General features: G+C 39.9%; 1 protein-coding gene across 1 annotated transcript; it reads left to right on the forward strand.

Annotated features, from left to right (window-relative positions):
* Positions 1 to 2,030: 2,030 nt before the first annotated feature.
* On the forward strand, positions 2,031 to 3,306 carry LOC128695523 (somatostatin receptor type 3-like). The gene has a single exon (XM_053786199.2). It carries the CDS (start codon positions 2,235 to 2,237, stop codon positions 3,216 to 3,218), a length of 984 nt encoding a protein of 327 aa, XP_053642174.1. The 5' UTR covers positions 2,031 to 2,234; the 3' UTR covers positions 3,219 to 3,306.
* Positions 3,307 to 17,348: the final 14,042 nt, after the last annotated feature.

Below are 17,348 nucleotides of genomic sequence, written 5' to 3' on the forward strand. Positions count from 1 at the left end.
TGTTCTTCCCACCACCAGTACAGACACTGTTCTTCCCACCACCAGTACAGACACTGTTCTTCCCACCACCAGTACAGACACTGTTCTTCCCACCACCAGTACAGACACTGTTCTTCCCACCACCAGTGTAGAAATCATTGCTGCTCCACCATCCTCCTCACAACCACTAGACATCGCTGTTGCACCAGCGTCCTTCTCGCCATCTCTAGGCATCACTGCTTCACCATCATCATCCTCACCACCACTAGACATCACTGCTTCACCGCCATCGTCCTCACCACCACTAGACATCACTGCTTCACCACCATCGTCCTCACCACCACTAGACATCACTGCTTCACCGCCATCGTCCTCACCACCACTAGACATCACTGCTTCACCATCATCATCCTCACCACCACTAGACATGGCTGAAGAATTGAGACGCTTATGCAACATATGGGAATCTTTATTGGAGAAACGTTTCGCAGCACATTGGCTTCATCAGTCTTATACAAAGCTGGAAGGTATAAAGAGATGAAGAGTTTGAAGTAATCAGTCCCTCAGCCTGGAGTCGATGTGTTCAGTCCATCAATCTTGTAGAAAGTACAGCACAGGGCCGTAACAGTAGCTTATATACTGTAGTCAGGTGAGGCGAAGCAAGAGGAGGCGGGGTCATAGTGGTACCATCCACTATAACCAATCATCGCACTAGACATGACTGCTGCCCCACCATCATCCTCACCACCACTAGACATGACTGCTGCCCCACCATCATCCTCACTACCACTAGACATGACTGCTGCACCACTATCATCCTCACCACCACTAGACATGACTGCTGCCCCACCACCATCCTCACCACCACTAGACATGACTGCTGCACCACTATCATCCTCACCACCACTATACATGACTGCTGCCCCACCATCATCCTCACCACCACTAGACATGACTGCTGCCCCACCATCATCCTCACCACCACTAGACATGACTGCTGCCCCACTATCATCCTCACAACCACTAGACATGACTGCTGCACACCCATCATCAACACCATCCTCAACACCATCACTGGACATCACAGCTAAACCACCATCCGTCTCACCGTCACTTGACATCACTGCTACACCACCTTCATCCTCATTATCACTGAACATCGCTGCTGCTTCACCATCATCCTTACCATCACTGGGCATCACTGCTGCACCACCATCATCCTCACTGTCACTGAACATCACTGCTGTGCCATCATCCTCCTCGCCATCACTGGACATCTCCGCTGCACCGTCATCACTGCCCGTGAGGGATGTCTAGTCCTGGTTATTGGAGCCCTTCTGGGGTGTTGGTGTGGCATCAAATGATTGTTACATTTTATTCGGTATGCCACACACATAGACTGAAATTCCTCCTGACCAGCTAACCAGGTGCTAATGTTTTAACGATCAGGAGCCCCGTCGTTTTATCAGGACCTTGGTTTAACCAGCCAATCACAAGGAAGCCAACCACAGCTGTGAAACGATGTGGTACACTAGTGAAACAACTTGGGCCGACTTGCTTTCCCTGCTGGTCGCCACATTTATGACCTTGCCTTGTGCTTGCATTTACCTCATTGTACTTAATTTTAAATACTATACTTAGTCCTGGTCTCAGACCAAACCGTGGGGGCGTTGACCTCCGAAAGCTTCTTCGGGTAAACTCAAGGTAATGTATGTTGTAAATACCAGCTTATTTTTGGTGAGGGAAAAATATTAATTTATTTTCTTCTGTCTTTATGCTTGTCCATCAGCGGTTATTGCATTATGGCCATGTGTGCAGGCCAGTTCATCAGCGGTTATCGCATTACAGCCAGGTGTGCAGGCCATATCTATACCTGTGTACGAAATAGTGCTTCTGTAGCACTCAATATGCTTCAGTGTAATATTTTAATTGAATTTGTAAATAGTTCATTCTTTGTAATCTCCGTCATTTGAGTACTCTTTGGCCCCATATTATTTTTATTAAATTCATAAGGATTCCTTTTACGTGAGTAAATTTTTTTGCAGATAGAAGACAGAAGACAATTCAAAATAACACAGATATTCCAGAGGAAACTCTACAAGACGTTTTGGTCCATCCTAGACCATTATTAACTCATAACTGTGGAAGACACTGCTGTAACCTATATATTGGACTTATCTGAAGTCATCGTCAGCGAGACATCTCTCCAGCCTTGACGGGTTGACGGCAGGGACAAACTAACGAGACTTCAAAATATGGATGACATCGGAGAGTTTGATGTCTTAGTCAATACCACTGACTTGGAGAGTGAGGAGGCTCCCACTGCCAATTTTGACGTCACTTCTTCCATCACGACAGTGATTATTATAGTCGGGGTGATGACCAACTCCTACGTCATCTGGCTACTGAGATCTCCCACCAATCATCGCGTCACCAGTGTGTATATACTCAACAGATGTGTGGCTGATCTCCTCTTCCTTCTTACAGTTCCAACATTATTGGTGCAAATAGGCTTGCGGAAATGGATCTTCGGAGACGTTATGTGCAGATTAATTATGGCGCAAATACACGTATGTGCTTATGCTAGCAACGCTTTCCTCCTGGTGATGGGCGTAGACTCCTGGTGGGCCGTAACGCTCACAGGGGGCGAGAACAACACCTATCGCAGCAGGATGATGAGAATCCTGATTGCAGTAATCTGGCTCATGGCTATCATCCTCGCTGTTCCATTTACTGTTATCTTTGGCACACTAAAATTTGTACATGATACCACAATTCACTGTATGTTTCTTTTCCAAATGAATTTGATAGAGGTTCTACAGTTTCTTACTATATCTTCTTGCTTGGGAACTCTGATCGTCAACTGGGTAATGATCTCCCTGATGGGCATGCCGGGTTCATCGCTAGAGCAGCAGATGCAGCCTAGCAGAGAGGGTATTGCAACCCAGCGGGTTCTTATGAGCTTCACGCTCACCTTCACAGTGTGCCAGATGCCATTCATTGTAACCCAGGTGTTTATGTTCGTTGGACACACCCTAGTACCGTGGGGAACGCTCGCTGCTATCAACTCCCTGGTATTTCTGAACGCGGCGTTGAACCCCGCGGTATACCTGGTGTTGATGGCCAGGTTGTGTCGGGACCGTAACTTGTTGCTGAGGCGCCATTGTGGAGTCATGGACCAATCAGCCAGTATCATCCCTCAGGATCATCCAGACATCCTCACAGATGACCGCTTATGAACCAGAAGAACACTTTATGAACCAGAAGAACACTCACTTTATGAACCAGAAGAACACTGACTTCATGAACCAGAAGAACACTGACATTATGAACCAGAAGAACACTGACTTTATGAACCAGAAGAACACTGACTTTATGAACCAGAAGAACACTGACTTCATGAACCAGAAGAACACTGACTTTACGAACCAGAAGAACACTGACTTCATGAACCAGAAGAACACTGACATTATGAACCAGAAGAACACTGACTTTATGAACCAGAAGAACACTGACTTTATGAACCAGAAAAACACTGACTTTATGAACCAGAACAACACTGACTTTATGAACCAGAAGAACACTGATTTTATGAACCAGAAGAACACACACTTTATGAACCAGAAGAACATTCACTTTATGAACCAGAAGAACACGGACTTTATGAACCAGAAGAACACAGACTTTATGAACCAGAAGAACACTGGCTTTATGAACCAGAAGAACACTGACTTTATGAACCAGAAGAACACTCACTTTATGAACCAGAAGAACACTGACTTTATGAACCAGAAGAACACTGATTTTATGAACCAGAAGAACACTGACTTTATGAACCAGAAGAACACTTGACTTTATGAACCAGAAGAACACTGATTTTATGAACCAGAAGAACACTGACTTTATGAACCAGAAGAACACTGATTTTATGAACCAGAAGAACACTGACTTTATGAACCAGCAGAACACTGACTTTATGAACCAGAAGAACACTGAATTTATGAACTAGAAGAACACTGACTTTATGAACCAGAAGAACACTGACTTTATGAACCAGAAGAACACTGACTTTATGAACCAGAAGAACACTGACTTTATGAACCAGAAGAACACTGACTTTATGAACCAGAAGAACACTGACTTTATGAACCAGAAGAACACTGACATTATGAACCAGAAGAACACTGACTTTATGAACCAGCAGAACACTGACTTTATGAACCAGAAGAACACTGACTTTATGAACCAGAAGAACACTGACTTTATGAACCAGAAGAACACTGACTGTATGAACCAGCAGAACACTGACTTTATGAACCAGAAGAACACTGACTTTATGAACCAGAAGAACACTGACTTTATGAACCAGAAGAACACTGACTTTATGAACCAGAAGAACACTGACATTATGAACCAGAAGAACACTGACATTATGAACCAGAAGAACACTCACTTTATGAACCAGAAGAACACTGACTTTATGAACCAGAAGAACACTGACTTTATGAACCAGAAGAACACTGACTTTATGAACCAGAAGAACACTGACATTATGAACCAGAAGAACACTGACTTTATGGGGATATCCTGTCTTCCTCTTAATCATCTTCTTCTTTCTTTCCTTCCTTCCTTCCTTCCTTCCTTCCTTCCTTCCTTCCTTCCTTCCATCCTTCCTTCCTTCCTTCCATCCTTCCTTCCTTCCTTCCATCCATCCTTCCTTCCTTCCTTCCTTCCTTCCTTCCTTCCATCCTTCCTTCCTTCCTTCCATCCTTCCTTCCTTCCATCCATCCTTCCTTCCTTCCATCCTTCCTTCCTTCCTTCCTTCCATCCTTCCTTCCTTCCTTCCATCCTTCCTTCCTTCCTTCCATCCTTCCTTCCTTCCTTCCATCCATCCTTCCTTCCTTCCTTCCATCCATCCTTCCTTCCTTCCATCCTTCCTTCCTTCCTTCCTTCCATCCTTCCTTCCTTCCTTCCATCCATCCTTCCTTCCTTCCATCCTTCCTTCCATCCTTCCATCCATCCATCCTTCCTTCCATCCTTCCTTCCATCCTTCCTTCCTTCCTTCCTTCCATCCATCCTTCCTTCCTTCCATCCTTCCTTCCTTCCTTCCTTCCATCCTTCCTTCCTTCCTTCCTTCCATCCATCCTTCCTTCCTTCCATCCTTCCTCTTCCTTCTAATCATTAGTACTCATTAAATCCGAGGAGATCATACAACACTTGGGGAATGGTCAATTATTATCTAAGTGAGAAAGAGAGAGTGGCTCTAATTCCTCGTCTCAAGAGACCTTCAATAGATGTTGTGCTAACACACCTTTTAATTACCCACAAATTCAGTGATGGATTATGTATTTATCCGAGAAAGTCGAATTTTTAATTTAATTTTGTATTATTATTTTTGGCCCTTAAAGGGAGGTGGCACTGTAACATTGAAAGTCTCCTCAAACATGGACTTGACGGGGAAAGTAAATAATTTATTGTTATTATTATCATTATTGTTGTTATTACTATTATTATTATTATTATTATTATTATGATTGTTATTATGATTGTTATTATTATTATTATAATAATAATAATAATAATAATTATTATTATTATTATTATTATTATTAATATTATTATTATCATTATTGTTGTTATTACTATTATTATTATTATTATTATTATTATTATTATTATGATTGTTATTATGATTGTTATTATTATTATTATAATAATAATAATAATAATAATTATTATTATTATTATTATTATTATTAATATTATTATTATTATTATTATTATTATGATTATTATTATTATTATTATTATTGTTGTTGTTATTGTTGCTATTATTATTATTATTATTATAATAATAATTTATTGTTATTATTATCATCATTATTATTATTATATTTATTTTTATTATTATTTTTATTATTATTATTATTATTATTATTATTATTATTATTATTATTATTATTATTATTTTATTATTATTATTATTATTATTATTATTATTGTTATTATTATTATTATTATTATTATTATTATTATTATTATTATTATTATTATTATTATTATTATTATTATTATTATTATTATTATTATTATTATTATTATTATTATTATTATTATTATTATTATTATTATTATTATTATTATTATTATTATTATTATTATTATTATTATTATTATTGTATTATTATTATTATTATTATTATTATTATTATTATTATTATTATTATTATTATTATTATTATTATTATTATTATTGTTATTATTATTATTATTATTATTATTATTATTATTATTATTATTATTATTATTATTATTATTATTGTTATTATTATTATTATTATTATTATTATTATTACTGTAATCATTTGGATAAGTTAAACTCATTTGACCTGTCACAGGATTAATGCTTCTCGGTTAATGTATTAATAATTATTATAATATTAATAAAAACACTCCCCCTTTACTTGGATCGGATCTGAATGCCTCGTTCCCAGCTGTTGTGTGACACCTACCGGGGCTCCCACTTCCAAAATCTAGCGGAGAAATGGCCTACAAAAAGTCAATATGGGATGGTCCTCATAGCTGAAAAGGTACTTGCCAACATGCTTAGGGCTGTAACATCAGACAGGGAGACTGCCCATCTCCAAGCTGTGAGTGCACCTCACTCCAAGGACCTCCTCCAAGCAGTTCCCATTTCAGTAATGGGAATGCGCCTGGACCTTAAGACCCTCCATATAACAGTGGCTCTGCGCCTTGCTGCCCTAGTTCACAAGGAATATACGTGTATTTGCGGCGATGCACAAGCCGACCAACATGGTCTATATGGTCGTAACTACTCCAAAACCAAGGACTGGCATGCAAGAACACAATGAGGTCAACAACATCATAAAGAGAACCCTTGCAACAGCTGGATGGCCATCCGAGAGAGAGCCTTCAATACTCACAACCCAGCAAACCACCCCGATGGGATCACCATCTATCCTTGGAAGAATGACACGCTCTTAACATGGGAATATACCTGTGTGTCCACACTGGCTGACACCTACATCCATCACAGTGTCGGGCGACAGGGAGGAGCTGCTGATCACAGGGAGGAGTACATGATCGGCAAGTACAGGGACATCAGCCAACAGTATTAGTTTGTCCCAGTGGGATCAGAGACCTTGGGATCATGGGGAAAACATGCCACACGTTTCCTCAAAGAACTGGGTTCCAGAGTCGTTGACACCACCAGGGACCTAAGGGCAGCCACTTTCATGTTCCAGCACCTCAGTGTGGCCATCCAGAGGGAAAACGCTTGCTGCATACTGGGCTCGGGTCTGGCTTCAGAGGAGCTGGAGGAGATTCATAACCTCTGATATTTTGTACCAATATATTTATGTTAGTGTTTTCTGTCAATGTATTCTGTCTATTATTAAAGTTAACATGTAATATAAAATATAGGAGTAGTATATATATATATATATATATATATATATATATATATATATATATATATATATATATATATATATATATATATATATATATATATATATATATATATGCAATAAGATCACAGTAAACAGGTGATTTCAAAATATGCAAAACAACCACTCTGAAAGAATAGAGAAATTCCAAGCGCTTTCGTGACTACTCACATTATCAAGGAACTATGAAAGTGAAGCATCCAAGGAAGCTATATAAGGGGTCCGGCCAGCACCTCACTATCAGATCCCACAACGGTTAAACACGTGACGCGCGGCGAGCCAACTTGGATAGGTCCTTTGCACAACTCACCCCCAAGCTATTTATTTGTCCAGTGTATTATTAAATTCTTCCCAAATTCTATTAATTATAAATAGATCTAATTTATATAAACCAAAGGAAATATTCATATTATTGTCAAAACTGCTTTTTATGAAACAAGATTCAATTATATTCCTGTCGACCATGGACTTGCTTGATACTACTTTCTCAACTTTCTGAAAATCAATTGGATGGTTAAAATCTCTTACATGAATAAATAGAGCATTGGAATCTTGTCCAGTTCTAATGCTATATTTATGTTGTTTTAATCTTACAGTGGTCACAGTGGTGCCTATGCTAACCTTCCTATGGTGTAGAAATATACCTAGTTGGACGAATCTTATTGTGGCTAGCTGGTCCAGTGGCTAACGCGACGGTCTGGAGTTTCGAGACTCTCTGACCGCGGGTTCAAATCCCGCCCGTGGTTTGGTTTGAGGTAGGTAAGTTTGGGGTGCCAGGTGTAAATGATAATGGGAGCCCTTTGATTGAACTTTGTATTGAAAGGGGTTTAGTTATAGGTAATATGTATTTTAAAAAAAAAAGAGAATAAATAACTATACAAGATATGATGTAGGGCGAAATGACAGTAGTTTGTTGGACTACGTATTGGTAGATAAAAGACTGTTGAGTAGATTTCAGGATGCACATGTTTATAGAGGGGCCACAGATGTATCAGATAACTTTTTAGTTCTAGCTGCGGTAAGAGTAAAAGGTAGATGGGATACAAAGAAAATAGAAGCATCAAGTAAGAGAGAGGTGAAGGTTTATAAACTAAAAGAGGGAGCAGTTAGGGTATGATATAAACAGCTATTGGAGGATAGATGGGCTAGTGAGAGTATTGGAAATTGGGTCGAAGATGTATGGGGTAGGTTTAAAAATGCAGTGTTAGAGTGTTCAGCAGAAGTTTGTGGTTACAGGAAAGTGGGTGCAGGAGGGAAGAAGAGCGGTTGGTGGAATGATGATGTAAAGAGAGTAGTAAGGGAGAAAAAGTTAGCATATGAGAGGATTTTACAAAGTAGAAGTGATGTAAGGAGGAAAGAGAATATAGAAAGAGAGGTTAAGAGAGTGGTGAAGCAATGTAAAAAGAGAGGAAATGAGAGAGTGGGGGAGATGTTATCAACAAATTTTGTTGAAAATAAGAAAAAGTTTTGGAGTGAGAAGCCTAGGGAACAAATGGATTTGATAGTTAAAAATAGGAGAGGAGCATTATTAAATGGAGAGTTAGAGGTATTGGGAAGATGGAGGGAATATTTTGAGGAATTGTTAAATGTTGATGAAGATAGGGAAGCTGTGATTTTGTGTTTACCTGGAGTTTACCTGGAGAGAGTTCCGGGGGTCAACGCCCCCGCGGCCCGGTCTGAGACCAGGCCTCCTGGTGGATCAGCGCCTGATCAACCAGGCTGTTGCTGCTGGCTGCACGCAAACCAACATACGAGCCACAGCCCGGCTGATCCGGAACTGACTTTAGGTGCTTGTCCAGTGCCAGCTTGAAGACTGCCAGGGGTCTGTTGGTAATCCCCCTTATGTGTGCTGGGAGGCAGTTGAACAGTCTCGGGCCCCTGACACTTATTGTATGGTCTCTTAACGTGCTAGTGACACCCCTGCTTTTCATTGGGGGGATGGTGCATCGTCTGCCAAGTCTTTTGCTTTCGTAGTGGGTGATTTTCGTGTGCAAGTTCGGTACTAGTCCCTCTAGGATTTTCCAGGTGTATATAATCATGTATCTCTCCCTCCTGCGTTCCAGGGAATACAGGTTTAGGAACCTCAAGCGCTCCCAATAATTGAGGTGTTTTATCTACGTTATGTGCGCCGTGAAAGTTCTCTGTACATTTTCTAGGTCGGCAATTTCACCTGCCTTGAAAGGTGCTGTTAGTGTGCAGCAATATTCCAGCCTAGATAGAACAAGTGACCTGAAGAGTGTCATCATGGGCTTGGCCTCCCTAGTTTTGAAGGTTCTCATTATCCATCCTGTCATTTTTCTAGCAGATGCGATTGATACAATGTTATGGTCCTTGAAGGTGAGATCCTCCGACATGATCACTCCCAGGTCTTTGACGTTGGTGTTTCGCTCTATTTTGTGGCCTGAATTTGTTTTGTACTCTGATGAAGATTTAATTTCCTCATGTTTACCATATCTGAGTAATTGAAATTTCTCATCGTTGAACTTCATATTGTTTTCTGCAGCCCACTGAAAGATTTGGTTGATGTCTGCCTGGAGCTTTGCAGTGTCTGCAATGGAAGACACTGTCATGCAGATTCGGGTGTCATCTGCAAAGGAAGACACGGTGCAGTGGCTGACATCCTTGTCTATGTCGGATATAAGGATGAGGAACAAGATGGGAGCGAGTACTGTGCCTTGTGGAACAGAGCTTTTCACCGTAGCTGCCTCGGACTTTACTCTGTTGACGACTACTCTCTGTGTTCTGTTAGTGAGGAAATTATAGATCCATCGACCGACTTTTCCTGTTATTCCTTTAGCACGCATTTTGTGCGCTATTACGCCATGGTCACACTTGTCGAAGGCTTTTGCAAAGTCTGTATATATTACATCTGCATTCTTTTTGTCTTCTAGTGCATTTAGGACCTTGTCGTAGTGGTCCAATAGTTGAGACAGACAGGAGCGACCTGTTCTAAACCCATGTTGCCCTGGGTTGTGTAACTGATGGGTTTCTAGATGCGTGGTGATCTTGCTTCTTAGGACCCTTTCAAAGATTTTTATGATATGGGATGTTAGTGCTATTGGTCTGTAGTTCTTTGCTGTTGCTTTACTGCCCCCTTTGTGGAGTGGGGCTATGTCTGTTGTTTTTAGTAACTGTGGGACGACCCCCGTGTCCATGCTCCCTCTCCATAGGATGGAAAAGGCTCGTGATAGGGGCTTCTTGCAGTTCTTGATGAACACAGAGTTCCATGAGTCTGGCCCTGGGGCAGAGTGCATGGGCATGTCATTTATCGCCTGTTCGAAGTCATTTGGCGTCAGGATAACATCGGATAGGCTTGTGTTAATCAAATTTTGTGGCTCTCTCATAAAAAATTCATTTTGATCTTCGACTCTCAGTCTGGTTAGCGGCTTGCTAAAAACTGAGTCATATTGGGACTTGAGTAGCTCACTCATTTCTTTGTTGTCATCTGTGTAGGACCCATCTTGTTTAAGTAGGGGCCCAATACTGGACGTTGTTCTCGATTTTGATTTGGCATAGGAGAAGAAATACTTTGGGTTTCTTTCGATTTCATTTATGGCTTTTAGTTCTTCCCGCGATTCCTGACTCCTAAAGGATTCTTTTAGCTTAAGTTCGATGCTTGCTATTTCTCTGTGTATAGGGCAAGGAGGAATAACATCTTGTAGGATTGAGGAAGAGCCAGTTGTGAGTGTGGGGGAAGTTCGTGAGGCAGTGGGTAGAATGAAAATGGGTAAGACAGCTGGGATTGATGGGATAAAGACAGAAATGTTAAAAGCAGGTGGGGATATAGTTTTGGAGTGGTTGGTGCAATTATTTAATAAGTGTATGGTAGAGGGTAAGTTACCTAGGGACTGGCAGAGCGCATGCATAGTTCCTTTGTATAAAGGCAAAGGGAACAAAAGAGAGTGCAAAAATTATAGGGGAATAAGTCTGTTAAGTATACCTGGTAAAGTGTAAGAAAGTTATTATTTAAAGAATTAAGAGTAAGACAGAGAGTAGGATAGTAGATGAATAAGGAGGCTTTAGGAAAGGTAGGGGGTGTGTGGACCAGGTGTTTACAGTGAAACATAGGTGAGCGGTATTTAGATAAGGCTAAAGAGGTTTTATTGGTATTTATGGATTTTGAAATGGCATATGACAGGGTGGATAGGGGGGCAATGTGGCAGATGTTGCAGGTTAATGGTATAGGAGGTAGGTTACTGAAAGCAGTGAAGAGTTTTTCCGAGGATAGTGAGGCTCAGGTTAGAATATGTGGGAGAGAGGGAGATTATTTTCCAGTAAAAGTAGGTCTTAGACATGGATGTGTGATGTCACCATGGTTGTTCAGTATATTTATAGATTAGGTTGTAAGAGAAGTGAAAGCAATTATGGTATATAAATATACCTAGTTGGATGAATCTTATTGTAACCAGCTGGCCCAGTGACTAATGCGTCGGCCTAACGTTTTACGACTCTCTAACCGCGAGTTCAATCCCCTTCCATACCTTGGTTTATAAAGGGTTTTGATGAACATCTTCAAACTTTGAAAAAAAGAAAGGTGTCTCCCAATTCGTCGAGTGAAATTCTAGTGTATAGGAACATATTTGAGAATCTTATGAATAAAATTGTATGAATTTTACTCTCCGTTTAATCACGCTAAATATATTTGAGTCTGCCTCTTCTGGAAGCCTTCAGCATTTAATGTGATGCAGCTGACAGCCAGGATTGTATCCATTAAGTTTTTACCTTGTGTGTCGACAAATTTGTCAGTGAACTTAATTCGACTGTAAAACTTGAAATCATTAGAATCTGTGTGAAAACTGGAAATATGTCTTCTGATCGGCTTCAAACTTTCAACCTTGGTGTGTCTTGCAGATAGCAAGGTTCGTGTTGTTATTGAGCTGCGTAACTCCCAATTTGTCAGTTTTATTAACATATTGTGATATTGATTTACGTTCAAAATATTTCTGCAGATGCATTAATAAGAAGGAAGACAACCTGTAAGTAGAGAGTATTTAGGAGCAGAATTCAATGTCAGAGAAACTGGAATCGATGGATTTAGATCAATTACTTGAAAATATGTTTTCTGATAGACTTCAAACTTCTGGTATTGATGTTACTGCAGTTTCCATGAGGCTGGAGTAACATCTTTACATTCATTCTCACTCAAGATAAAATATTCCATCTTGTGATACAAAATACGTCGCATTACTTGTACTAAAACAGGAAAATTCTTATTGTAAATATAACGAGTGAAGTTGAAGTGTAATTTAAACAACAGTTTTCCTGAGCATTTCCAAGACAATACTCGAGTTTAAGGTTTATAAACGTTAATAAAACGTATGTTATAGGTCTTAATCACTTCTATAATATCTTGGCTCATTTTAATTACCAAACCCAATTTCGTGCAGCCATTTATATTGCATTATTGCCGTCGTAGACTACATGTAAATGACAAGAATTAAATCTCTGATTCTGTACAAAATCATATGTTTATATTTACTTAATTCTGCCTTGACACTCATACTCAGTCACTGCTACAGATACTCAGTCACTGCTACAGATACTCAGTCACTGCTACAGATACTCAGTCACTGCTACAGATACTCAGTCACTGCTATATTATTACTACACTATCCAAATTTAACATTATACATGTGTAATATAGAACCCATACTAGTCACCTGTCTGGTGGATTGAGGACTCAGCCAGTTGTACGTTCCACAGGTGAACTTGATCATCACGTACAGGCAATATACTTGAAGCTCTGCAATATTTTCTTTTGCCAGATGTGTAAAATAAATCATAATCAAAACGGAATAATATATACGGAATATTTTTACCTTCGCCAAACAAGCCAAACAATGGATTATGATTTATTCTGTACCAAAATTATCCTTAAAAAAAAAATGCCGGAATTTCTTACCAGCAAATACTAAAGTTAAACATTCTTACTCATACTGTAAATAACTCACTACTGATAAAAATAAAAAAGTTTCTTACTAACCAAACACCCGGTCGTCTCTCTACCAGTAATCTCCTGCAACAGTTCACTGTCAACTACACACCAACAACATCAATTGTAAGTAGATACTTCCCCTATAAAATTGTAAGTGGATACTTCCCTGTAAAATTGTAAGTGAATACTTCCCCGTAAATTGTAAGTGGATACTTACCTGTAAAATTGTAAGTGAATACTTCCCCGTAAATTGTAAGTGGATACTTACCTGTAAAATTGCAAGTAGATACTTCCTTGTAAAATTGTAAGTAGATACCCCTGTAAAACTGTAAGTGGATACTTCCTTGTAAAATTGTAAGTGGACACTTCCCTGTAAAATTGTAAGTGGATACTTCCTTGTAAAATTGTAAGTGGATACTTCCCTGTAAAATTGTAAGTGGATACTTCCTTGTAAAATTGTAAGTGGATACTTCCCTGTAAAATTGTAAGTGGATACTTCCCTGTAAAATTGTAAGTGGATACTTCCTTGTAAAATTGTAAGTGGATACTTCCCTGTAAAACTGTAAGTGGATACTTCCTTGTAAAATTGTAAGTGGATACTTACAATCAGCTGGATTCTCCTCACCAGGTATATGATAAAAGGTTAACATATGCTGACCAAAACTATTATACTTCTCTTGCATCTGATTAATTTCAGTGACTGTTTTGTACGTACACAATTTTACTGTTTCCATTACGAATCCATTGTAAGGATACCTCATTATCAGACCAAATTAGTGTCGCTAATATTTACCTCCTGCAACTTATTTTTTTTTTTTATTATCACACCGGCCGATTCCCACCAAGGCAGGGTGGCCCGAAAAAGAAAAACTTTCACCATCATTCACTCCATCACTGTCTTGCCAGAAGGGTGCTTTACACTACAGTTTTTAAACTGCAACATTAACACCCCTCCTTCAGAGTGCAGGCACTGTACTTCCCATCTCCAGGACTCAAGTCCGGCCTGCCGGTTTCCCTGAATCCCTTCATAAATGTTACTTTGCTCACACTCCAACAGCACGTCAAGTATTAAAAACCATTTGTCTCCATTCACTCCTATCAAACACGCTCACGCATGCCTGCTGGAAGTCCAAGCCCCTCGCACACAAAACCTCCTTTACCCCCTCCCTCCAACCCTTCCTAGGCCGACCCCTACCCCGCCTTCCTTCCACTACAGACTGATACACTCTTGAAGTCATTCTGTTTCGCTCCATTCTCTCTACATGTCCGAACCACCTCAACAACCCTTCCTCAGCCCTCTGGACAACAGTTTTGGTAATCCCGCACCTCCTCCTAACTTCCAAACTACGAATTCTCTGCATTATATTCACACCACACATTGCCCTCAGACATGACATCTCCACTGCCTCCAGCCTTCTCCTCGCTGCAACATTCATCACCCACGCTTCACACCCATATAAGAGCGTTGGTAAAACTATACTCTCATACATTCCCCTCTTTGCCTCCAAGGACAAAGTTCTTTGTCTCCACAGACTCCTAAGTGCACCACTCACTCTTTTTCCCTCATCAATTCTATGATTCACCTCATCTTTCATAGACCCATCCGCTGACACGTCCACTCCCAAATATCTGAATACGTTCACCTCCTCCATACTCTCTCCCTCCAATCTGATATTCAATCTTTCATCACCTAATCTTTTTGTTATCCTCATAACCTTACTCTTTCCTGTATTCACCTTTAATTTTCTTCTTTTGCACACCCTACCAAATTCATCCACCAATCTCTGCAACTTCTCTTCAGAATCTCCCAAGAGCACAGTGTCATCAGCAAAGAGCAGCTGTGACAACTCCCACTTTGTGTGTGATTCTTTATCTTTTAACTCCACGCCTCTTGCCAAGACCCTCGCATTTACTTCTCTTACAACCCCATCTATAAATATATTAAACAACCACGGTGACATCACACATCCTTGTCTAAGGCCTACTTTTACTGGGAAAAAATTTCCCTCTTTCCTACATACTCTAACTTGAGCCTCACTATCCTCGTAAAAACTCTTCACTGCTTTCAGTAACCTACCTCCTACACCATACACTTGCAACATCTGCCACATTGCCCCCCTATCCACCCTGTCATACGCCTTTTCCAAATCCATAAATGCCACAAAGACCTCTTTAGCCTTATCTAAATACTGTTCACTTATATGTTTCACTGTAAACACCTGGTCCACACACCCCCTACCTTTCCTAAAGCCTCCTTGTTCATCTGCTATCCTATTCTCCGTCTTACTCTTAATTCTTTCAATTATAACTCTACCATACACTTTACCAGGTACACTCAACAGACTTATCCCCCTATAATTTTTGCACTCTCTTTTATCCCCTTTGCCTTTATACAAAGGAACTATGCATGCTCTCTGCCAATCCCTAGGTACCTTACCCTCTTCCATACATTTATTAAATAATTGCACCAACCACTCCAAAACTATATCCCCACCTGCTTTTAACATTTCTATCTTTATCCCATCAATCCCGGCTGCCTTACCCCCTTTCATTTTACCTACTGCCTCACGAACTTCCCCCACACTCACAACTGGCTCTTCCTCACTCCTACAAGATGTTTTTCCTCCTTGCCCTATACACGAAATCACAGCTTCCCTATCTTCATCAACATTTAACAATTCCTCAAAATATTCCTTCCATCTTCCCAATACCTCTAACTCTCCATTTAATAACTCTCCTCTCCTATTTTTAACTGACAAATCCATTTGTTCTCTAGGCTTTCTTAACTTGTTAATCTCACTCCAAAACTTTTTCTTATTTTCAACAAAATTTGTTGATAACATCTCACCCACTCTCTCATTTGCTCTCTTTTTACATTGCTTCACCACTCTCTTAACTTCTCTCTTTTTCTCCATATACTCTTCCCTCCTTGCATCACTTCTACTTTGTAAAAACTTCTCATATGCTAACTTTTTCTCCCTTACTACTCTCTTTACATCATCATTCCACCAATCGCTCCTCTTCCCTCCTGCACCCACTTTCCTGTAACCACAAACTTCTGCTGAACACTCTAACACTACATTTTTAAACCTACCCCATACCTCTTCGACCCCATTGCCTATGCTCTCATTAGCCCATCTATCCTCCAATAGCTGTTTATATCTTACCCTAACTGCCTCCTCTTTTAGTTTATAAACCTTTACCTCTCTCTTCCCTGATGCTTCTATTCTCCTTGTATCCCATCTACCTTTTACTCTCAGTGTAGCTACAACTAGAAAGTGATCTGATATATCTGTGGCCCCTCTATAAACATGTACATCCTGAAGTCTACTCAACAGTCTTTTATCTACCAATACATAATCCAACAAACTACTGTCATTTCGCCCTACATCATATCGTGTATACTTATTTATCCTCTTTTTCTTAAAATATGTATTACCTATAACTAAACCCCTTTCTATACAAAGTTCAATCAAAGGGCTCCCATTATCATTTACACCTGGCACCCCAAACTTACCTACCACACCCTCTCTAAAAGTTTCTCCTACTTTAGCATTCAAGTCCCCTACCACAATTACTCTCTCACTTGGTTCAAAGGCTCCTATACATTCACTTAACATCTCCCAAAATCTCTCTCTCTCCTCTGCATTCCTCTCTTCTCCAGGTGCATACACGCTTATTATGACCCACTTCTCGCATCCAACCTTTACTTTAATCCACATAATTCTTGAATTTACACATTCATATTCTCTTTTCTCCTTCCATAACTGATCATTTAACATTACTGCTACCCCTTCCTTTGCTCTAACTCTCTCAGATACTCCAGATTTAATCCCATTTATTTCCCCCCACTGAAACTCTCCTACCCCCTTCAGCTTTGTTTCGCTTAGGGCCAGGACATCCAACTTCTTTTCATTCATAACATCAGCAATCATCTGTTTCTTGTCATCCGCACTACATCCACG

Source organism: Cherax quadricarinatus, chromosome 42 (assembly GCF_038502225.1).
Source record: "Cherax quadricarinatus isolate ZL_2023a chromosome 42, ASM3850222v1, whole genome shotgun sequence".
NCBI lineage: Eukaryota > Metazoa > Arthropoda > Malacostraca > Decapoda > Parastacidae > Cherax > Cherax quadricarinatus.

Excerpts from the sequence above, each read along its gene's own strand:
- LOC128695523 (XM_053786199.2), top strand. The coding sequence starts at position 2,235 with ATGGATGACATCGGAGAGTTTGATGTCTTAGTCAATACCACTGACTTG.